At 33.3% G+C, this 24,432-nt stretch overlaps 2 protein-coding genes across 8 annotated transcripts; one reads left to right on the forward strand and one right to left on the reverse strand.

The window, feature by feature from the left end:
- Positions 1 to 3,972: 3,972 nt before the first annotated feature.
- On the forward strand, positions 3,973 to 16,946 carry LOC18613046 (DENN (AEX-3) domain-containing protein). 4 transcript variants are annotated; one of them, XM_007050071.3, is made up of 19 exons: positions 3,976 to 4,266; positions 4,540 to 5,241; positions 6,161 to 6,361; positions 6,754 to 6,837; positions 7,516 to 7,575; positions 8,375 to 8,419; positions 9,922 to 10,121; positions 10,241 to 10,750; positions 11,000 to 11,102; positions 11,190 to 11,369; positions 11,454 to 11,543; positions 12,457 to 12,519; positions 12,624 to 12,698; positions 13,984 to 14,034; positions 14,381 to 14,458; positions 14,705 to 14,839; positions 15,198 to 15,305; positions 15,419 to 15,484; positions 16,416 to 16,946. In XM_007050071.3, exons 2-19 carry the CDS (start codon positions 4,891 to 4,893, stop codon positions 16,485 to 16,487), a joined length of 2,472 nt encoding a protein of 823 aa, XP_007050133.3. In that variant the 5' UTR covers positions 3,976 to 4,266; positions 4,540 to 4,890; the 3' UTR covers positions 16,488 to 16,946. The 4 variants fall into 4 exon arrangements, with proteins under 4 accessions (XP_088661495.1, XP_007050133.3, XP_088661486.1 ...); XM_088805360.1 differs by having other exon boundaries at positions 11,214 to 11,369; XM_007050073.3 differs by having other exon boundaries at positions 11,292 to 11,369.
- Positions 16,817 to 21,594, reverse strand: LOC18613047 (Transducin/WD40 repeat-like superfamily protein). Of its 4 annotated transcripts, none has more exons than XR_016025828.1 (10): positions 20,998 to 21,594; positions 20,689 to 20,901; positions 20,393 to 20,593; positions 20,208 to 20,315; positions 19,944 to 20,081; positions 19,585 to 19,836; positions 19,144 to 19,464; positions 18,346 to 18,523; positions 17,596 to 17,647; positions 16,817 to 17,196 (listed from the first exon to the last, which is right to left on the reverse strand). XR_016025828.1 is itself a non-coding variant. In XM_018126718.2 (9 exons), the coding sequence occupies exons 1-8, from the start codon at positions 21,466 to 21,468 to the stop codon at positions 18,356 to 18,358; spliced, it is 1,872 nt and encodes a 623-aa protein (XP_017982207.2). In that variant the 5' UTR covers positions 21,469 to 21,594; the 3' UTR covers positions 16,817 to 17,196; positions 18,346 to 18,355. The 4 variants fall into 4 exon arrangements, 2 of the variants coding, with proteins under 2 accessions (XP_017982207.2, XP_007050138.3); XR_001929196.2 differs by having other exon boundaries at positions 16,817 to 17,210; positions 20,998 to 21,593; XM_018126718.2 differs by lacking the exon at positions 17,596 to 17,647.
- Positions 21,595 to 24,432: the final 2,838 nt, after the last annotated feature.

Below are 24,432 nucleotides of genomic sequence, written 5' to 3' on the forward strand. Positions count from 1 at the left end.
TCCAATCTCTAGGTCTAAAAGTAGTTATGAAGAGTAAATATTCTCAATGCACCAATTAATAAGACTTTTTACTTAAAGTGGAGGCCTACAAATAATTAATTTAGTTCAACAATTTTTTTTTTGACAAACTATATTGTGAACATTAATTCAATAGTTCGAAGATGAAGTTTTAACTGATTAATCAATTAATTGAATCAAATTAAATCAATTAATTTTTATTATTTCATAAACATATATGTTATAATAGTATGATTTATTTAATATATTATATGAACATATATGTTATAATACATGTTTATATTATTATATATGTTGTAACTTATAAATGATTTATATACAAATTAGTTAATTTAGATAATTTAGAAAATTTAAAATTAAATTTTATTAAATTAATTGATTTAATCATATTTATTTTCAAATTAATCGAATCATTTTAATTAAAATTTTCAAGTAATTCAATTAATTCCTTTTCAACCAAAATTTGGTCACCGTAAATCTAATGTATAGAAGATGAATTTTAGGCATCAATTATGAATGACGATGATGAAGGCAGCAAATTGAGGGCAAGTGGGGTGAAGACTCATCATGCATTGCAACATGCCATATGTCACGAATCCCATATCAGTAAAAGATGGGACGAGTCTTAGGTATATAAATATGAATCTTCTACCACCTATCAAGTATGTCTTTTAAGTTGAGAACGTGAGCTCATAATTTATAGGCTTACTTAACCTCTATTTTCAGAGTAAGGTTACACAAAGTTAGGCTTAAGTTCTAGTCTGTGACATTTGGTATCAGAGTAAACTTGAATTTTCACTGACGTGGGGCTCCCATGAGAGATACAAAGGTTGAAGTAGATCCGGACTAATGTAAGAGTCCCTCTCCTCTAAGGGAAAAGAGCTAGTGCAATAGGAGCGTTGCATAATTGGATGGGATAGAATGTCACGAATCCCACATCAAATAAGAGATAGAATGGGTCTTGAGTATATAAACATAGAGCTTCCACCACATATTAAGTATATCTTTTGGGTTGAGAATGTAGACCAGTGATTTAAATATTTTTTTATGTTTGAAATATAATAATTTTTTAAAATTTACAAAACATAAATAATTAAAAAATACAACACAAAAGTCTTCCTCTTATTTATCTTTATTTTTATATTTAAATTAACAAAAATCAAAAAAATAAAAAGAAAGTTGATCATTCTCATTCAGATTTAGTAGCAATCATAGACCACAGTGAAAATAGAGGCTAAGTGCATGATTCTTATCCTCGACTTTTGAAAGCTATTTTTTTTTATTACCAAACAGAGGCGTAGTGTGTATATAATTTTCAAGTTTGGTTGTGGTATCTTATTTATACTCTAACCTATTGAATGAATGCAAATGCAATTAGCATATTGACGTATTTTTATGATTTGCAATTCAAAGTAACATGTACCAAAAAAATTAAAAAAAAATAATGAATCAAATACATTGGCAAAAAAAATACTAAGAGGGTAGCTTGATCATTTCAAAGAAAGTAAAAAGAAAAGAAAAGGAATTATGGGTCAACGAATGAACCTATTCAAAGACTAGATTTAATATTCCAAAAAAATAATGGTAATGAAAGAGACAAAATTAAAGAGCATATAATAAAACAAAAGACTAGGAAGGAAGGAAGATGTTGGGCTTGGGATCCCACCCTTTCAAACTGTTGGGATTGTAGTAGAATAGTAGTTGCTTCTTTCCTTCATTTTCAGTCATTTTGAACTTAACTTGGCTTACGTTCTTCTTTAACTTCTTAGCTTTGAGAGAATCTTTCTCGTAAAGTTTCCATTGACAACAAAAGGAAACACTTCTCGAGAAAAATGGACGGCAATAAGCATGTGCGACAGCGGAGCATTTCTCGCTCTTTTCCGCACTTTCATGTTTTTCTTTTCTTCACCGCTATAACGAGCGTTCCACCCACGTGCCTGCCTAAATCAAAACCAATTAAATTTTATTTTTTTAGTTATCCACAAACTCACCCATATACATTTAATTGAAATAAATGTTTGGAAAATTTAATGTAAATATGCTAAAAATGTACAAAATTATTCAATATTATTTTCATTTATTTTTAATCAATTAAAAATAAAAGACTTAATTTTATTGAACCAAATTTTAGGTTTTAGGATGAAACCAAAAACATAACACAATAAAATAATTTTGTATCAATTAAAAATAATTAAATAAATTAAATCAAGACAAAAAAAAATTGAAACAAGTGAACATGAAAAACAATAATTTTTTCCATATAATTTTATGAATTATTAAAAGGTAAAGTGAAAAATACAAAGAAGTCTTATTTAAATGTTTGTTACTATATATTAACAATTTTTTTTTGAAAATAAAATTTGATTTATAACTTCATTTAAAAATATAAACAAGCTTCTTGCATAAATTAAAAATTTTAAGATATTAAGAGCCAAATAAATACTCCTTCATAAATTGTTAAAATTTCATAATTGTAGTAAATAAAACAATAAGTTAACAGGTATGAAAAGGTAATAAAGAAATTTTAGTAGTTTGAGGTAAGGATATAAAAACATACCTTATAATGGAGTATCCTATAAGGTTTGGGTAAAATTAAGATACCTTATAATCTTGTATTACTTGACTTGATTAAGAAAGATTAGAGTATTTTATAATCGAATTTAGTTAAGATTTGGGTAATAAAATTACTACTCATTACAAGATCGGGTACGGTTCAAGTGATCTAGAGTACTCAGTATTTGAACTCGATTATAGATAGTTATTTTAAATATTAATATTTAGGTTTATATATATAATTTTTTGTTTATAAATTTCTTAACATTAATGTAATTCTATTAAAATTCATTAATTGTTCTAAATATAATCTTAAACTTTAACTTTTTTTATGAATTTATGAATTTAATTTTATTAATTAGATACATAAAAATTAAATTTAAATTTATTTTAATAAGATATTTATGATATTCGGATAATAATTTAAAATTTTAATAAAATATTTAAAAGATTAAATTATCTTATTAAATAATAAAATATTAAAAAAATAATGAATATCTTACTTGTAAACTTTCCTAGTTTGAGGGGTTTTGTGATTTATGGGTGGCTTATAAATTTGTATATATTTTTAGTACAAGAATAATGGCTAAAATGGAAACATGATTTGGATGTGTTGCAATGTGCGTGTGAAGGAGGGTGGTCCAGGCGAAAGTGAGATAATAGCAAAAGCAGCATCATCAGTGCCATAAATGCAGAGATCTAACGGGTGGGAAGACGTACAGCGCTCAACTCTCAGGTGTGAAAAGTGCAAAACAAAAGGCCGAAGAGAAGTGAAGCCCACTGCCCTTTGCATCCAACGGTATATGTTTGAATTAGGTGGGAAATATGGCTTTTGCCATTCCATTGCACGCACGCCGCACATCGAATTTCCCTTGGTCAAAAAGGCACCTCACTTTCTCTCCAATGCAAGCTATTGCAGTTGCATCTTATCTTATTGTTTCTTTAATCCTTTTAGATTATTTCGTGATTTGAAAAATTTTAGAAAAAGAAAATTACACATTATATTTTTATGAATTATTTAAAAAATGTAAATAAATTTTTATCTTTTTTTACATTCAATTAAACCATCATATCTTTATTTTAAGTAGTTAAATGAATTTTTATAATTAATGATTATTAATTATTATTAATCAAAATATCTATTATTTTTTAAAATCATTGATGAAATTTAATAAAAGAATGAAAGCCTATTTGAAATTATTTTTAATAATTTATAAAATTTTTTCAAATATCATGTCAAAAAATTCCTATACTATTTTGATTTTCATCTCAAATTACCAAAAACATGAGATTATAAGGTTTAGATTAAAATAACAAGATAAGATTAGATGTTTCAAAAATCAGACATTCACACACTAAACATGTTTAAAACTGAATATTATGAAAGTATGGAGCAATTCCTTGGCTGGTTTATTTACTTATTCTATTAGGAAACAGGAAACTTTGAACTAAATGCAAAATTTTCTCACTGAAAACACTATAAGCTATTAGTACGAGTATTCGCTACTCATGTCTGCAATGGCATATTGAGCTGTCTTCTCTTTTCCTTTTTTCTTTTTTTGAAAATGCCTGCACAGTTCCCTTAATCTCCTTCTCTTATGTGTAACCTCCCCTCTCCTTTTTCTATAACTATAACTCCCTTCTATTTTTAGCGTTTCTCTGTCTCCCACACTTTGCTAAAAAAACAGAGAACAGGTATGGAAGAATCTCTCCTGTTGCTCTGCCAATTATGCTTGATGTTATTGGTTATTTATTTCTTTTTTATTTGCATTAATTAAATTTCAACCCATCCTATCTTATCAAATTTCCGTTACAAAGTTCTGTTTTGATGATTTGTTTGCATTTTGAAGAGTAGAAAGCTGTTGGGAATTTTTAAGTGCTTGATTTGGCGTTTTCATTATCCTCATTCTCATGGTCTCCCTTTCAAAACGTTGCAATAACTTTGGTTTTCAACTTTTCTGCGAACAGGTTGTTATACCGTATGAATCATAAAGCCCAGGAATTTGCATTCAAATTGCAAACTTTATATAAGAAGAGGCAATTTTTTTTAATTGCATTGTAGAAGCATAGTGGAAGGTTTCATGATTTGGGTTGTTACAAAATCGGGGATCAAGAGCAAATAAAAGGGAACCCGTTTCATATCTTGGTGTTATCTATAATAAGTTCTACTTTTAAGAGGGTGGTATCTTGTAGAATCTGCAAAATAAGTGAAAAGGTGTGAATTTTTATGTTGGTCATTGGTGACAATTTAATGGATGAAAGGTTTGATTTTAATTGGTGAAATGATCATTGCAAGATGAGATAAAAAAATATTTAGACATGGAAACCAAGGAAGAAGCTGAAGGGCAAGAAGACCGGGCACCATCACCTTATTGGTACCATCTTTCTGATGAGGAGGCTATGAAAGTGGATGGGGAAGCACTGCATGCAGTGCACTCAGGAAGCTCGGATCCTCCGAGGCTACCGCCGCCGGGGCATAGGCGCAGTCAGAGTGAAGTTTCGACTACGGGACACCGGCGTGACAATAGTTTCCAGAGATTGAAAACTCAGATGCAGAAGGCTTGGCGATGGGGTGGCAACTCGCGGGACGAAAGGTACCGGTCAACCTTCAATCCTGAGGTTTTGGCAAACCAGAAACGCCTGTGGTATCAACTCCACTCCAAAACAATGGTATTTAGTCCCAACTCTTCCTGTCCTTTCTTCTTCTTTATTTTTTGTCTTTTCAGTTTTTTCTGTAACCTGTTATCTTGTGCATGCATTACCTGCAGCTGCGACATCTTTTTTACTGTAAATTTGTCAGATTTATTATAACTTTCTCTTGAAGAATAGGTAAAACCTGCGCTATTACTTGCTTATAGGACTAGGAAGATCTCATGTTGCTTCCCTTTTCTTTTATGGCTTATTATGCATGTAAAGTTTCGTTTTTTTTCTTTTTTTTTTGAAAAATAACACTTCAACTATTTGCGTGTTTCTACTGGACTTTTTGTATTCACTAGATACCACTGTAATGCAGATAGGGTAATGGTTGATGGGATGTGATTTAGGTCGTCTAAGAGCCCATAGCTTCATATATTCTGTGAGACTAGAAAACTGAAATATATTTTGATGCACCTTCTTACCTCTCTTCTACGCTTGATTTTGGTTTGATTTATTGGTCAAACATATGACCATGACAGAAGTCATAACAAATAGTTTATGTTATTGTTTAGTGGTGTTATCCCATTATGTTTTTAGTTTGAGGCTTTTTGTGGCCTTATATATAGGTTGGGCCTCTCCACCAATAGCTAATTGATTTTCTGTTGGACATCCACAAAATTTGATTGAGCTGATAGCTTCTATTGTTTTGCCAAGAAGAATGTCGTAGAGCTGTTGTTCTTTCTTTGCTTGAATATTATATGCTGTATTGATCAAGCATACCTTAATATAGGGAGCCTAGTGCATACCTTAAGTTATGGATTGTGACAAAAATCTATTAATGATTGCAAGATTTTAGATGATGGGATAAAACAACTAGTGTGCATTACTTTGATGGGATACTAATGTATTTCTATTTGCCTTGTGGAATTCTAATTTGAGGATGTTATTGCAGGATCAGATTAAATATGAGGAGCCCAAATCAATCTTTGAGCACTTCATTATTGTGGGGATTCATCCAGATGCTAATCTTGGAGCCGTGGAGGAAGCCTTTGCTAAGAGGAAGAAGTGGGAGATGGAGATGACTAGATCTGGAATTGTAGATCTTAAAATGCTACAGCATCGGGGACCTCCATTTCCAACATTTGAACCTCAGGTTGACTACATAACTAAATTTGTTCAAACTCTATTATATTTTCAACAATATGTTACCCTGCACCTTAATTTCTTTAATTTTGCATGACCTCCTGGAGATTTAGTTTGTCAACTATGTAAATCAACAATTTGTGTTTCTCCTTACAAATAAAGGCAGTATCATTACAGAAGCAAGAATTTAGTTTGTGTTTGTGTATGTGTCTTTTCTTCTGAGAATTCTCCTTGTAGCCTTTGTGCAGAATGTGTTTGCTTCACTTGAATTCTGGTTATAAAAATGCCATCAACAGACAATCAATTTAGAGTATATACATCCTGATCAATAGTAGTCTATTTTCTTCTCATATGGGCTGACATCATTATCCTGTCTCTCCTCTTCTTTTCCCTGATTCACAGATACTTTTTAGATACCCTCCCGGGAAGAGGTTAGCTATGCGGTTGAAGGACTTAGCCGCCTTTTGTTTCCCTGGAGGTGTTAAGGTCTGATCTCACTATTTTTTGTGATACTCTTGTCTACTACAGAAAACTTGGTGTTGAACTGTATTAAATGAGAAGAGTTATTAGCTTAATTATTCTGTATTTCATACCTACATTAGTTTACTTGTGATAAATAACAATTCAAACTTGGTTACCTTTTGTTGGTTCATGTACTGCATTTAAAAATTCAGTTTATCATTCTTATATTTAGTTGTTCTCCTATCTCTGTCTTTGTAGCTTTATTGCCTTTCTTGTTCATTTCTCCTCTTTTAGTGGAACATAGATTAGCATAATGCATGCAATCTATTTAAATTTTCTCCATTTAGTTATGTCTTACATATGGGAATAGCTAATGATATTTCACCAGGAAGAAATGTATGATAATGCAGAAGAAATTACAGGATATGCTTCATAGGACTTTGAGTGCTGCATAATCATTGCCATAGTTTAAATGTAACCATATACAGTGATTGCATTTAACCTTATATATATATTGGCTGTAAGCATGCTGTGATTGAAGAAGCATTTTTCCTCTCGAAAGATGTATTTTTTTAGTAAAAAAGTTTTCTTTTGGCTATGTACTGTTATTTTATGTTGTAGTCCTCAGCTTAAAATATGATATTGATGGTTTCTTGTATCTTTTTTCAATGTGCTGACAACATTTATTTTTCTATGAATTAGGCACGGTTGCTAGAAAGAACTCCATCATTTAGCGATCTAAATGAGCTTCTTTATGGACAGGTTTGCAAAATTAATGTCTCTCTATGTGTTCTGTGTTAAAAGATTATATTTTTACATCTCGTAGAGTTCTATCTAACAGTTTTCTATATCTGAGTATTTTTTTTTTCCTGAATGGGGAGTACTACTGGTACTACTGCACACTGGCTTGCACATTCTCAAGTAAAGAAAACATGGCAGAGAAAAGAAAATAAAAGAAAACAAAGTTACACTATTTTCTTTTGTTCAGTTATGTGGGAAAGCAGTTAAGAAAGATATCTATTTTCAATCTTTATCATCCAAAGCCGTAGTCATGTGCTGGGGATTAACTTAATCTTTTAACGATAACTATGTGTAGATGAAGCTACTCCCCCTGAATTTGTGCTAACCTCTATTTTATCTTTGTCAATAGCCACTTTCTTCTCATTGTTGGGATTTTCTTTGGTTTTGCCCTTAAAAGTAACTCTTTCAACGGCCACAGTTGAATTTTCCGAGTCCCTAACTTATAAATTTACACTTTATTCCTCTTTCATTTACTTAAGTTCGAAGAGCAATGCTCCAACTGAATAGGAGATAAACAACAGAGTTTTGGGTTAACCAACTCAAAACCTCTGTTAGATTTATGCCAATTAAGCCTGATGTTTTGTTCTAAACCAAGAATTTTTAGTCTTTTACATGGCATTCCAAATAGTTGTCCTTATGTCAAGTCAAAGCATAATAGGTTTTGTGCATTGTTTATGAGAAACAAAACTTTTTCTCGCATGTTGGTACTGTCGACCCAAAAAAAAAAAGTAACATTTTTATTATTGTACGTTCCTAACAGGAGCATTTGGGCAGAGATGATCAAGCATTTACTTTTTCACTTAAGGTATGTTAATATTTGTTCTAAGCTGTGTTGTTGCATCCTAGTTGTGTTAAACTTGATCCCCTTTATGGTACATTGAGTTATAACATGTGATGTTACAATTAATGGAGTCAGGTCTCGTGTATATTTTATATTCTCTATTTGTGTTATTTTTTGTCATTCTATTGGTTGCGGTGGAGAAAAAGAAAGGTAACTTTTAGGGGCAGTAAGATGCACCATGTGAATGTCACATTGAAGCTACGGCTGATGAGAATGGCGCCGTGTGCATGAGAAATGAATTGATAAAATGATGCATGGCTTAATGGTTGAGCACAAATGGAATTCAGCACTGAAAATGTGTCCAACATTGCTTTCATTTGTGCTCAACCATTATCACATTAATCTAAAGAGAACAATGTTCTCAGGAGAGCTTCAAATTTAGAAATGACAATAGTGGAAGTGGGTATCAAAAGTAGTCTGTGTTTTCAGGAGTATGGAATGATATCTATCTAATGTAGACTTTCATTTACTCAGTATGAGTTGTTAGAAGAGGAAGGTAAAGCAGAAAGGAATAAGAGATTAGGAGAAGAAAGAGTCGCTATGCTTGTTTCAAAAAGTATTTTATTTTATTAATTAGCTCTTAAAAATCTTTTACATCTGGGATTATAACTGAAATTTTATGAACACAAAACCCTAGTAAAATTAAATCTCAGCTTCAGAAACCTTTAAATCCTATTAATTTATTAAACACTAATGAACCCTAAGAAAACCAAAATATGTTAATGTTTAACTGCTATACTACCTGGAACTTTAATGCCACAAGTGTTGCATTGTGACAACTTGACCCTTTTTTCTTTTTGTTACCATAGCAGAAACAAAACCACTAATATGATATCCTAACATATAAAATACCGAAAATAACTATTAAAAGACTATGACTAACATGGAATGAAACTCTGGACCAAAAAGATTCCTTGATCTGTGTAAGGTTCCAAGGAGGGTGATTCAGAAGAGGAAAGATTAGACGGAGTAATTAGTAGTGAAACAGTGGTGAATTACCAGTGAGGAGGTCATCAGAATGATAGGGCTATGATGAAGAGTAGAGTTGAAACTGTGAGTCTATCTCTCATCAATTGTATGGTTAACTTGTCTGGTAAAGTTGTGACTTATGAGGTGCATCAATGAGTAGGAGACATGCTTTCTGACTTCATGCCTTTTGCTATAATCTGTTATGAGTTATCCTGTTCAAACAGCAACATGGACTAAAAAGCATTAACTTTAGTCTAAACTAAAAAACCACTCAATTTATTGATATATTATCTTATCTGCATGTGACATTTTTTTCAATGAAGCTATTCATATGCTTTTAAGCGTTTATAATTTTCAAAATGATGCTGAATCTCACAATGGCATAAGAATTTTATGTCTGATTTTGTTTCGCAGTTTTTCACTTCCTGTAGAGTAAGCATTTGTGTGAGAAACAGGAACTGATGGGTTGTGAAACATTTTATGCTTCCCATGATCAGGTGGTAGGCAATGCTACACTTTATGGTGTTTGCTTGCATGTACCGGAACTTGTTCAGAGACAGCCTGGTATTTTAGGCGGTACATCTCCTATTTCCCTATCATCTGGAGCATGCAGCCGATTTATGGTTTCTGCACCTCGCTGCTATTGTTTGCTAACTAGAGTGCCTTTCTTTGAGTTACACTATGAGATGTTGAACAGGTTAACATTAATTCCTTTTCCCCCATGACCTGTGAGAATTGGTTGTCACTGAAATTTGAGGGACATGTTAACTACAATGGTGCTGATAACCGAATTTACAATATTTTACTTGCATGCAGTATCATTGCACAGGAGCGCCTGAATCGAATAACAGAATTTGTTAGTGAAATGTCTCTGTCTCTCACTGATTATGTCCCATCTGTCTCCAAACTAGATGAACAAATGAATGATACCACTGACTGCCCCAATGGGGAGTATGTTAATGATTGGATGGCTTCTGCAATACCTGTTAACAGTGCTGTGACTCTTACTGCTGCTGCTGCTGGAATTATAGGTGATGATGAGGTGTCATCTGCTTCACTGAAGATAAGTTCACCTCAGTCCCCTGAAAGCGTAACTGCAAGTGAGGCTTCAGATTTGGGTCATGTTAGGGAAATAGAGAAGGATGCTAGGAAGAATGTGCTAAATTTTGATGATAACATATCTGAAGCCTCAGAAAATCGTTCTGATGCTTCAGAAAGAATATATGGAACCTATGAAAATGGACAAGTTTCTCCAGATATTGGAACAGTTGTCAGCTCAAGGAGCCGTACTTTGGAGCGTCTTGGAAGTTCTCAATCCCTATTCAGGTGGAGAATTATGAGTAAATCTACTGTTTAAGTTTGCAGTTGAATAAATAAAAAAGATTCTTTATTATAATGTGAAGACATTCTTACATGAGAAGGTGGTAGAAAATTTCTGCCTGTTAGGATAAACATGTCAATCTGGCATCTTTACTTTAGATCTTCTCTTTTGCCTTTACTTTTGTCAGTTCATTGTAGTTTTTTCGCAGTTTTTTCCCTATCATAATTTCAGTAATATATTGTTATCTTTGGCAGTCCAGCTAGAAGCGTGGCATCAGAGGATGAGGATGAGGACGATGAACTTTTCTTGAATCATGAAAAGGATTTTGGAGATGACTTAATATTGGAGTGGGCTAGGGTTAGTTATCTACTATTTCTGATTTTTTACATATCATTGGATAGTTTGATTTCCATTTGATCTTTAATTATCTGATCTCTTTGATAGGAAAATAAAAATGATCTTCTACAGATAATTTGTGGTTATCATGCTTTATCTCTTCCTCCACGAGGAAGTGAAATAGTTTTTCAGCCTCTTGAGCATTTACAGGCTATTGAGTATGTGAGACCACCAGTTTCTGCCCTTGATATGGATGAAAGTTATTTGTATTCCTTTGAAGCTGCTGAGGTATTTCTTTGTTACACAGTATTTTTAGTCTATGTTCATACATAACATATATATTCACTTAAATGTCACTCAACTTGGTGAAAGGTCAATGCAAAGTTGGCAGCAGCTGAAGAAGCTCTTGCACTTTCAGTATGGACAACTGCAACAATTTGTCGAGCTCTCTCTCTTGATAGTGTAATGTGCCATGATGCATACCTGTTCACTAAACATTAGCTGTGTTTTCAACTATCTGCATTTGATCTGCAAATGAAACAGAACTTTTGGTTTAGACATCACATATTTAGGGACCGGGTTCATTCTTTGATTACATGAATGAGGCGCAAGCCAATATTAGAGTGTTTTTGTCTATTGGAATTAAATATTCCAAGTTAGAGCATGCTAGAGGTGGCTTAAATGGGCTTTCAGGCATAGACATAGGCGTGGTAATATCTAATGTTCTGAAACTCAATGACCTTTAATTGGTATGTGTTCTTCTAAGTTTGAAGTCTCTCAGAGTGATTGACTAACAAGGAAACACTGCTACTGGTGGAATTTATATTTTGGACTGCAAATTATATTGACAGATATCTTATAGTCTTATGTCTTCTCTTAAATATTTAACTTAAGCCCCATCGGCAATGGGCAGAAAGATCCAATCTGCATATAATTGATAAGTAGATCATGCACTAAATAATGTTTGTATATTCCATAGCCCTTAGTTTCAGTGCTTTTTGTTGTACAGAAAAAGCAAGCAATAGGACTGAATTGTTTTCGTATCCTATGAAGCTTTTGGAAGAATGTATACAGAAACTTTTGATGCTTTATTCTAAAAACATGCATTAATAAAAGAAACAGAACTGGAGCTAAAATGCAAATTTAGGTATTAGCTCAACTCTTTGAGGAATGATTAATTGTAATTTGAATCAATTTTTATGAACAATTCTAAACTTCTAATGTCTTCTCTTTATGTTACTTAGTCAACTTTGCATGCATTTATTTGAGAGAATCTCCGTTCTGATATCTTAAAGGTTCATACTTGCATTTGCTGCAGACGTAATGTTTGTAATTTGTTGGTGCATCTGGTTTGACATTAAACTTTTTCTTACAGATTTTGGCAGTGGTAGCAGGAGTATTACTGGAAAAACAGGTTGTAGTAGTTTGCCCAAATCTGGTAAGTTAGATTAGCTAAGAGATTGTATTTCCATTCCTATGTGTTTTGCACTTAGTTGCTTCTTATTGCAGCTGTTGCTTTGATACTAATTTCAATCAATGCAGGGTGTTCTTTCAGCTGTGGTGTTATCCCTTGTTCCTTTGATTCGTCCGTTTGAGTGGCAGAGTTTGTTGCTTCCAGTAAGCTCCATAACCTACATCCCTGCTGCTCTTTATTTGAAATTCTATAGCTGGGAGATATCTCTCTAGATTTAGCTTAAACTTTGATATTAACAATGGTAGTAGATCATTTCTTCAAATATTTTTGAAGTTAGTCTTTGAGCACAATAGGTGTGAAATATTAATACATTGAAAGTCTACAATGAAAATGGCCAACCAAAAGAGATAAGTATTACAAATAAAAAATATGACTTCTAAATTAAAACATTTCAAACAAGTCAAGAAAAGGAGATAAAGAATTAACATCAGGAGACATGACCTATGATACAGCATGGTGAAGCTCCTAGAATCACGCACAAAATTTCCTGGACAGGGACTGCCAACAGATTATGAGTGTCCTAGGCTTAGCCCCAGTGCATTCAGATAGAGTGAAGGCTAGGAAAAGAGCTTGTAGCACAAAAAATTATAACAAATGATAAATTACAACCTTCTAGCTACATAGACATACAATGCTGGCTAACTCTGAACAAATGATCTCCAATTTGTGGATCTTGTCTAAAGCCTTCTTTAGTGTACTCATATACAGTGTGACAATCTTAAATATATTTGTAACCTAACAAACACTTTCCTGTTTATAAGTAGAGGCATAAATACATATATACAGACATATGGATATACATATTTTTAAGAAACTTTTATATCTACATATTTGAGTATGTATTTGTTTGTGTCTACTCATAAATTGTGGATTGATACAAACCATGTGCATTAGGGAAAAAGAATGAAAAAAGCAAGATTATAGAAAGAGAAAAAGGATCAGCTGATCAGGCGTATGATAGTTTTACATGTCAACCAAAAATTTGGTGAAGATATCAATAGGAATTTGTTATGTAAAAGATTGAACTTTCTTAGGTTGGTGGAGTACTTTTGAGAATCTCTTTGGAAATCAATTTTGTAAAAATGCTTTATAATGCTTTAATATTTGAATGTTGACAATGTAGTTTAGTTACAGTTAGACTAAATCCCAAACATCTTACCTATTAGAAGCCATATGAAAGTGCTGTAGCTTGTTAATATTGATCCTTTCCTCTTTCAATAGAGTATGTTTCTCTTCATTCTTGCTTATGATGAGAGGGGGAAAAAAGAAAAGTGAATTCAAGCGCTTTATGCTTAGTGGCAGATTACATTTCGGATGGTTAACTTTTAGTTGCAAATTGCATTTAGTACTTCTTCTAGACATTGTACTTTTAATAATCTGATATGATCATTTATTTCTCATTATGTGAAATTCTCTATTTGCTTTCAGGTACTGCCAATGAGGATGCTTGATTTTCTTGATGCACCTGTTCCTTTTCTTGTGAGTTATGGTGCCTTTCTCTATGTTAATAGAAAAAGATGGTATGATGCATGAAATTCTAAATTATACTGACACTTGGCACTAAATCATAAGAGAAGAGCTTTAACCCGCAAAAGAAAGATATAAAGAATCTTTTTAATGCATACATGCACGCACAAACAAAAAAAGATTGTTTTTTACTTTTTTAAGCAGGTCCAAGCTCTTCCTTCTTTATGTATGAAGGAGCATACAAAAATAAATACATTACATTACATATTTCCATCGGCAAAGAATGTTATAATAGCATATGTTTAGTGGAAGTAATGGAAATTCCCTGATTTAGCTTGTTGTTTCTTCCATTTTGTAGGTTGGCGTACAACACAAACCCACGGATTTGAAACTGAAAACATCTAATCTTGTTCAAGTTAATGTGCTCAAGAACCAGGTATTTTTGGTTTCTAAATATATTTTTCATGTTTGGAATTAGTGTCAAGATCTATAATTGTGCAGTAGAATTGTTATAATGTTTTATATGGACTAAAGTTTAGTGCCTTGGTAATGTCTTTTGTTTCTCTGCATGCTCTCAATCTCTTTAACTATTTGTATGGAAATTTCATAATCTATGAGGATTGCTTGAAGTTTTTCACACGAACTCTTAGTATTCTTAGTTGTTCTTTCAACTGTTATTCAGGTTAAAACATGTCACTTGCCTACACTTCCTCGACATAAAGAGCTTGTATCTCAACTAGGGTCGATACATTCCAGACTCTCATTTGAAGGTTCAATTGCTAAAAAACATCCTACGTATAGGTGCAATGAAGTGCAGGTGTTTACTGATCATCACAATCAAATGTTTAATGTTTCTACTTACATGCCCACTTGTTTTAATTGTTAAAACCTTTTATCTTTCTTAGAATTGGTCAAGATTTTAATCAAAGATCTTTCTAATTATTTCATATTAATTCACTATAACCAAAGTTTTAACAAGGTCACTGTAAGCTCAGGGTTAATTCAGATTATTCTTAATTTTGTTATAATATTTATTGTAAGAATCTGGAGAGGTTCTACCATCTAACCTTTTTTTTTCTGTGCATTTTGTTTTTTAACCACCTTTATTATCCTTTTATCTGTACTTCTCATTTTCATCTTTTGGGTGGCAACTAATATAATTTTTTCCTATTTAGGCTGAAGCTGCAACCGAATTTTTGACCATCATGAGGCACTACCTGGAGTCACTTTGTGCAAATCTGAGGTCTCATACAATTACTAGTGTACAATCAAACTATGACAGGGTTAGTGCTTATATTCTGATACTTTGTGTTGTTTCTCCAGTTTTATTCCTAACAAATCCTGCACAATTGCTATGTCTTTCTCAGCTTCTTTTATGTGTTTGATTAACATCCAGGTTTCCTTACTACTTAAAGATAGCTTTATTGACTCTTTTCCTAGTAAGGACCGGCCATTTATTAAGGTAATTTGTGTTCTTTATTTTCATGGCTGACATCTTTTTGTTTGTACCCCGATCCAAACTTTTTGTTTGCTACTTCAAAGCATAAAACTTTTAACTTCCATACTAATGTTAAATATTGATTTACTCCCTTGTTAATTGAATAGATAGAATTTACACACAACACACACACACACATGATGGCATGAGGTCTGACTGCAGAACACCTGGTACATGGTCATTTAGCAAATCATAAGGTATTGCCATTGCCATGTGGCATCATTCATGATAGCTACATTTTATCCACAATTTAAGGAGTCTAGTCAAAACCCTTAAAACATCCCACGGAGGGTGAGAATAACCGGGCCTAAGCCTAAAGCATCCAATATCCTCCAAACCTGACATTTTATATACATTCATAGATGCCTGAACTCTGAAGACCACCATTCTGCCAGCTAAAACACTGACTGATGCTTTGTTGTGTATTGATGCAAAAATGATTGAAACCATCTTGTGGATGTCAAACAGCTAGATGAAAAAGGGCAATAAACTTGGAGAAGATTAGCATTTTCAAGAGCTAGTATAAGGGTTGTTGTTTGAAGCTTAGGCATGAAACTTTCTGGAGGGATATAAATGCTCTACACTCCTTGAGCATTCTGCAAATCTCAGGGTTGTTCCCTAGGACAAGAAAGATACAAGGGAAAGAAAATTGTATGTCAAAATATGCGGAATCATTATGTTACAAAATTGCAACACTAGATCCAATAAAACACACACACACACACACTTATTGTATATTATATAAATTTTTTTTTTGGGTTTGTTAACTCAAAGCATGTTTAACATGAAGTTCGGAGGAACTTAAATCCAAGATCTTTATGTTTAAAATGATTAGTTAAAGTGGGTAATCGCACAACTTTCCACTGCTTACTCATTGCTGTTTTGGTGTTTGCAGCTATTCGTAGACACACAGCTATTCACGGTTCTATCAGACTCTCGTTTGTCAAGCTTTGAGAATGAGCACTAATTTAATCCCTTTACAAGGTGTGCTGCATCAGATGAAAATTTCCTAGATGCAAAAGTTTATCAGATATAAAGTACTTTGGTCTCGAGGGTGGTGACCTCTGAAACTATTGGCACCGACCTTAAGCCATATTAAATCACAGTGGGTGCAGAGCCATAAAATGTGAGCTCACTTGCGGCTAAAGGTGGCAAAAATGATTTTTGTAACATAATAGTCATAATTGGGGAATGCTACACATAACTCATATGTCTGTTGCACTGCATACAGCAAACAATCATCATCATCCCGATCTTTTACGGGGATGGGATGCCTAGGAAAATCAGAGATTGATCTTACTCACAAATCCTGTAAATGTCAATAGTTTAATCCAACAGTTTATAGAGTAACTCGTATTCTTTATCAACATTTTTTAGCTTTTAATGATCATCTGTTGCTTAACAGCAAACTGTTTATCGCTTGGAATAGAGGCTTTCATCCGGTGTTGTTCAAATCAGTGCTGTAACTAAGCTACAAAAGTGGTCCACATTTCCGTCAATTTGATATTGCATTACTCTCATGAAGCATGATTGGGAGTTGGGACTGCCAAGTCGACCACATTCTTCAGCTGGGCGATGAATGTGTCGATTGCTGACCTTATTTGGTAAATGCACAGTGCATGCCTCCCCACCCAAGAAAACTTGAAAATGATTTAGCAAGTTTTGTCCAGCCTCGCCTGGTTTCAAAGAGCTGTTAAGGCACAATTTCCAAATTAATATTCCAAAGATCAGATAAGGCATTTTCTGTTGCCAATAAACAGACTCTAAGAGATGTAACCGGCAAATGTTGCCACGGATAATTTGAGATGGCATCATGATGCAACAACAGACAAGAACACTCCACATAAACTCTTCAGTAATATGCTAATTTTAATGTCATCATCAATTGTAAAGGAATCACAACTTTTCCACTGGGGTGAGCTGTGTGCCAAGCTCCACAGACTAAACTAACTTATAAAAGCATGAGGGCAAACTAACCAGTCATTCGTAAAATTTATACTATTTATTTCAGCTATATTGTTCTTGAATTAACTTTCATTCTAATACTAGTCATAGGCTAGAAGCTATTCACCTACTTGTCAAATCTTTCAAAATGCCTACTATAGACAGTAGGCACAAGGATCCATCCTGTGAAAAACGAATAAAGTAAAACATTTAGTTAAGAGCTGATCACTCCAGTTATACAAAGGCATGCAGTAAAAAGAATTACCCATATATGACCAAGGAACCTTTTATTATGGCAGTTTGATGTAAAATTGCAAGGAAAAGAATGGATGAAATAATCCCAATTCATGTAAAACTATTCAACTATGCATTCATCCATAAGCAGTTGACCACCCAGCAAGATAAAATGTCTGTCCAAATAAAATTGTTTTATAATTCAATGTCTATGATTTACAATGGTCAAATCATTAGCCTGATTATGCATAATTTCACTTAGCAAATTTAATCAACTCTACCTATTTGATATTATTATATTATGATAAAAATTCTTTCAGAGACAAACTAATTAGATATTAAATCCTGCAATTGGTAAGACAAAGGGAATCAATCATTTTTTGAGGATTACATGCAAATAATAAAATTTACAGACCATTCCACAAAAACAAGAATTTTAGCAAAGACAGACAATGGTTGCACCTTCAATTAACCAGTTCAGTTCAAAGAGTTCTGCAGGAGCACATATTACACTTTGATATTGTGTCTGTGTGTAAAACCTGGATGCTATGTAAAGTGATATATGTTTTAGATTGTTTGTGACTATGAATCGTTTAGAAAAGGAAAAATACTAAAAAAAAAAACTATTCAGTAGAATGAAATGCTACCATAATCAGATCATTTCTCTTCATCCTCAGAATCTGACTTTGCAAAAACAGGTTCGGGCTGAGTTTGAGCATATGCTGGAGCAATGAACTTGGGGTCTTTAGCTGCAACATCAGCATATTTAAGTATAGCTTCTCTAGGATCTTCTTCCATCCATGTTTCCTTGATCATTCCCCCTTGCTGTAATGACAGTCAATAGGTAAGTCGGTGTTTGACCCAGCTCATGGAAAAGATATTCTACCGCAAAAATAGAAGTGGTTCACAAAATTTTAAAATTCTTAGCTTATGCAGGAATCTCATTTGGGCTTTTAAAGGAAGCTACAAATCAAAACACTTTCAAAAGAGCTAATGTATAATAACATATTTAATGACATTTTAATTTATAAAATTTCAGGGAGAACTATATTTTTACATTAATTTTTTTACTTGGTTTGATTTTTCTTTTGATTTTATTTATTAATTTTAAATTAATAAAAAATTGTAATTATATTTTGTTTCTTTCTTTCATTTTAAAACTTATGATTTGTTTAATAAAGTTCAGTTTTTTATTTTTTATTTATTAAAATTAAATTAAATTATTATCAAATAATTTTTTACATCTTACATTCCTTTGCATTAAATTTTTCAAATACTATTTTAGTTTCTCTTTACAGCATTTTCAAAATAGCTCTACTTAAACAGCACTTCTTAGAGAAGCACCAGCTCGACCAAATAGGACAGAGTCTTTTCCAGCAGCTTTAGTTATACAAGATAAGAATTTGAAGGAGCACCAGGTTCTTGGAAAGGAAAAATGCCATTACCTTAAGAAGGTACTGAGTCAACAAGCTTCCCTTACTTGCACCCACTCTTCCACCATATCCTGGTCCTGTTATGGGAAGTTCAGGCTTATGCGACTTGATAGGATCCTTCAGTATCTTCTCCCGTTGACGCTTACGGCTCGGTTGGTCTCTAAACAATGGTAGCGCATGAGGGTTATGAATCACAAGCGGTGCCTCAAAATCATCAACAGATTTCTTCCTAGGTGCACGTGCAACACAAACAAGAGCACCTCTCTCGCTAAGGGTTGGATCGTACAGCACATGTGTCCCTCCTTGGCTTTTATCCCCAGCTGTTGCAAATATCTTAAAACAGAAAGAATTAAATGAGTATTATTGATCAGTTCATACTTTTTGACCATGTATGTGCATGGGGTAGGTGTGCTCACAGTAGGTTAATGCATAGAGAGATAGAGTGTGGTATACCTGATTTAGTCTTGGGTGCCAAGTACACTGCACAACACTACAAGTTGGGGATACCCCAACTCTTTGAACAAGTTCAAGTTTTGAACGATCATAAAAGCACAGCAAACCTCCAGTAGTACTTTCCCTCTCAATGGATGTCCCAGTTAGAAAAAGTTGCTCATCAGGACTAAATGCAATATTTGTTTGAGCATAGTGATTTGGGAGATCATCAAACACCTTAAGAGGGACTTTAATCTGGCGTAAATCCCAAACCTGACATATATTGCATAATTAACAACAAATATCAAGATCCTAAGATGAATTTTGCTTTAGGAGGAGGGGTTCATCATTGATCCGGTCGTAACCACTGTGCTAATTACCTTGAGTGAACCATCAAAGCTTCTGGATAGCAAAATTCTTCCATCAGTAGCAAACTTTAGTGCAGTGATATCATCAGAATGACTTTTTTCAATGTATATATCTGGCCTGCTTCCCCATCCAGGCTTAAGGTTCCATATCTGCCACGATAATGCAAACAAGCATGTAATTTTGAGGAGAAAATAGAAGCAACACCATGAAACCAAGCTATTGTAGCATGCAATCAATCAACATTAAAGAAGTGTCCAGCTATCAGCAACAAGTACCTGTATAGAACCATCTCCAATTCCACCTACAATGAATTTCCCTTCACGATCCCATGCACATGTTGTAACAGGAATTCTTCCAGGCCGTGCAAGTTTTGGTTTGATAACCTATATAACAAACAATTGAAGGCATTTTCTTCACATAATCTCCTTCAGTATGATCAGCAATGTTAAGAAATACAGACCTGCTTTTGACTTTTGAAGTCATTAACATCCCATATACGAAGCGACCCATCTTCAGACGATGTTAAAATTGTCTCCTTAGTTTTCGGATGCCACTCTCCACAAGTCAACCCAGATATATGTCCCTTAGTATTCTTTAAATCACGAATATACATATCCCCTTTCACAAACTCACCTAAAGTAAGTCCATCTCGGTCATATATCTAAAATGCGAAAAAAAAAAAACAATAATGACTAACTAACCAATAAATACAATAACTTCAGGGGAAAAAAACTAAAAACTTATGCAAGAAGTAACCTTAGCTTGAGCACAGCCAGTGACACACAAAAACCGGTCTGCCGTGGGACTCCAGCTTAGATTACGAACTTGGTGGCCGTCAAATGGTTCAAGCTGTCTAAATGATTGTAAACGAGAATTCATTCCTTGGAAATCAAACATTCGAACGGTATAATCATAACTTCCAGAAAGAACCCTAGATCCAGAGTGATCAATTGCAAGAGCTGAAACAATCTGAAAGCAATAAACATTATTAGAATTTAATTATTTTAGCAATGACAGCTTAAGTGACATTTTAGCTTGGAAAAAAAAAAGAAATAGATAAATTACCTTATTATGTCCCTTGAGAATAATCTCATTGCTCATTGGTATCCGATACCGATTCTCCTCCTCCTCATCAGAGTCCGAACTGGGCCCAACTGGCGGCCGTGGCGGCCCAATCATGACATCATCATCGTCATCACCTGAACCTAGAGGCGGCCGAGGAGGTCCCACCATGACGTCACCATCATCCTCATCAGGGACAGCAGCAGGAGGACGGGGCGGGCCAATCAAGGAGTCATTAGTGTTAGGGTTGGAAGGTTTGGAATTGCGGAGGGAATCAAGCCAAGCTTGGGAGGAGGAGGAAAGCGAAGGGAGGCCTTCCTTGGTTTTATTATTACTATTATTGGCGGCGTCTGTGGTAGAACGGCGAGTGGCGTTGTGGATGGCTTCGAGAGAGGTTTGGGACTTTTGTTGCTTACCGAAAGTGAGAGGGAATTGAGCTCTGATTCCGTCGTAAATATCAGCGTCGTCTTCCATTTTCCTCTCCCCCTCCCTGTTCTGCTCAAATTCAATTCAAAAATGTGATTTTTTTTCCTTTTTCTTTAAGATTTGGGGAAGATTTATAGCTTAATTGTTTGCAATAGCTGCCATGAAATATGAACACAAAATTTCCTCTATTTAAACAGGGGAATTGAACTGGAGCCTGAACAGGTGGAAACGGGCATAAAGCGCCAGCGGGCTTGGTGGGTGTAGGCCTTAAGGTGCGAAATTTTGGCCCAGATAATAGATGCCCATGGCGTAGCAGCTCTCCCAGGCTCACAAGCCCAGCCCTTTTTTGGTCTGTTTTGGGCATTGTATTTTTTTTGGTCAAAAAATTATTTAGTAAATAAATATTTTAGTTAGATTTAACTTAAAACTAAAATTTTGATATTTAAATTTAGGGCCTATGGACAAAATTAGGCTTTCTATTTAAGGCTTCATCTAGAATTGTACTCCTAATATTTGAATTTTAAGAGGAGTTTGGAATGAGGAAAGTTACTAACATTTCCCGTAATGTGAGTAGTAAAATTACTTTACAGTGTTTGATAAGAAAAAAAATCAAAATTAAACTCCATAGACCTCTTACAGTATGACAGTTCTCACATAGCACCCTGATGTTATTTTTTTTTTCTCATATAAAACTTTATGTTTTACTTCTGTTATCATATGAGAAAACGACGTTAAATTTTCAGTTAATTTTTTATAAAAAGACAATAGAAACTTTTCTTTTATAATCATTTTATTTTTTATTTGTTATTTTAATTTGATATTTTTTTATTTCTCTTTTAACTTTTCTCACTTTCTCTTCTCATATATACACCTTGGATATCACTTGAACTCAAAAATCCAAGTTAATGAGTACTCAAATTAGCATACAACCTTTTTTGAAACTCATTCACATTTTAACATTTTTTTTTGGCCAAACATTCACATCTCAATTAAGATGCCACAAAATAAACAAATCTTAAACAAAGAAAATAAGGTTTTAAATTAATTTCCCATAGCACAATGTTTCTTGATTTCACCTTGGTTGCCAATAAGGACTCTTAACTTTACCGATGTTTAGCAAAATCTTTGCCAAAGTAAGATTCATGTTAGAAGCTTGAAGGATGACATAAGCTTTAATATCTCTTAATCATTAAGAAAGGCAACCATCTACTATAATTAAAAGCCATCCCGATGAGAGGGCAATTGTTTTCAATTAGAGTGCCATGTCAACAAGATTGATTTTGACTTCAATTTTAGGATGCAGGCGGTATTTTGTAGAAAGGGGATGGTTTTTTTTTTTTTTTTTGTCTTTGTCATAGGTTTGATTTCGTAATGCAGATGATATTTTGTAAAAAATGGAGGGTTTTTTTTTTATCTTTCTAACGTATAGGTTGAGGGATTTTTTTATAATTGTGGCCCCTTATTAATTAGAGTTCTCTATTACTCTTTCTTTCTCTTGTCTTTTTTAGGTCTTTTTGTTTCACTTCGGTTTCTCCGTCTCTTCATCTCTCTTCTAGAAATTTCCCTCTTACTTGCTTTGTTTCATTTGCTCTTTTATTATTCTTTCTTCTCTTTTCTGTCTTGTTTTTCAACTTTTTTGCTCTTTCTCTCGCCTTATCTTTATTTTTTTTATTGTTATTTTTTTTTTCAGATTTCAGTTGGTTGTTTTTCGATGTGGGTTTGTGGGTTTTTTTCCCTACTTATTTGTCTCATTTAATCTTTTTTGGTTTGGGTTTTTAAGGTTTTTTTTTCTCGCTTTTTTGTCTCATTTACTTTTTTAGTTTTTGTTAGCTTTACTCTTGTCTGGACATAACAAAATTTATTGAACTTAACGAGTTTTGAAAGTGAAAGATATTTTTAAGTATGATGAAAATCCTTAAAGAATTGTTAAAGCTGAACTTAATAGAAAAATATATCAAAGTGCTTTAATTGTTCGAACATATTAATATGGATGATCATGCTCTTAATTTTCTCAAAAGTCTCTTGTTTTCATAATTAAATGAGCCAACCAAAGGATCAAGTTTTTTTTAAAAAAATGACTTGATTATGGAATGAAAATGAAGTAAAATATATTTCTTTAATTACAAGAAGAATTGATTCTAGAGATGAAAAAGTCAATTCTCAAGTAAAGATCAATAGTAAAGAATCAATTATGAGACAAGGAGAAGTCAGTTCTTGAAAGATAGAAGCTTTAAGATTTGTGAAGAACCAATATTTCAGAGACAAAAAATCGATTCTAGAGAAATAGAATGCAAAAGGAGAAAAACAAAAAAGAAAGAATCGATTCTATAAGGAGAAGAAGTCGATTCTTGAAGCACTAAAAGTACAACTCAAAAACTTGATGAATAAGAAAGGCATGGCACAACTGAATAAAAGTGGAAAGGCAAAATTCAAGCTTGAATTCAAATTTTGATGCTAGTCCACAATGAAGAACTGACACCTTGAGGCAAAAGAATCAATTCTCCAAGATTGTAAAAGTGTCACATTTACGTCTAGTTGTAGAAGAATCGACACCTTGAAATAAAAGAATCGATTCTTCAGATATAGAAAGCTATAGACTTTGTGAAGAATTGGTAGCTTAACTACAAAGAATCGATTCTACAAAGATGATAGAATTGTGCAAACTGGCTTGAACATATAAGAAATGATTGAAAACTTATTCCAATAGGTAGAAAATCTCAAAGACTATAAATATACATCTTGAAGACATTAAAGAAAAAAGAGAAGAGGATTTTGAAAGATTTTGAATCATCTTTGAAGAGGAAAAGAGCAAAAAAACAAGAGAAACAACTATGATAAAAAAATTCCCACCTTTGAGCAAACAAAGAGCCTAAAGTTCTCATCTTAATTCTTTAGTTGATCCTTCTTGAGCTTAAACCATCATTGATCATCCTTAGTTTTATGAAAGCTCTCACCTTTCTAGACTTAAACTTCGTTATAAGCTTTTCTAGATGTTTTTAGTTTGTTGTTCAC

This window comes from Theobroma cacao, chromosome 1, assembly GCF_053813885.1.
Source record: "Theobroma cacao isolate CCN51 chromosome 1, ASM5381388v1, whole genome shotgun sequence".
Taxonomy (NCBI): domain Eukaryota; kingdom Viridiplantae; phylum Streptophyta; class Magnoliopsida; order Malvales; family Malvaceae; genus Theobroma; species Theobroma cacao.

Coding starts and splice junctions, on each gene's coding strand:
- LOC18613046 (XM_007050071.3), top strand. CDS start 4,891: ATGGAAACCAAGGAAGAAGCTGAAGGGCAAGAAGACCGGGCACCATCA. Junction 11,544..12,456: donor GAGCTCTCTCTCTTGATAGT/GTAATGTGCCAT, acceptor TTTTTCTTACAG/ATTTTGGCAGTGGTAGCAGG. Junction 12,520..12,623: donor TAGTAGTTTGCCCAAATCTG/GTAAGTTAGATT, acceptor CAATCAATGCAG/GGTGTTCTTTCAGCTGTGGT.
- LOC18613047 (XM_018126718.2), bottom strand. CDS start 21,468: ATGGAAGACGACGCTGATATTTACGACGGAATCAGAGCTCAATTCCCT. Junction 20,902..20,997: donor TTCTCAAGGGACATAATAAG/GTAATTTATCTA, acceptor TATTGCTTTCAG/ATTGTTTCAGCTCTTGCAAT. Junction 19,465..19,584: donor GGCACCCAAGACTAAATCAG/GTATACCACACT, acceptor TTCTGTTTTAAG/ATATTTGCAACAGCTGGGGA.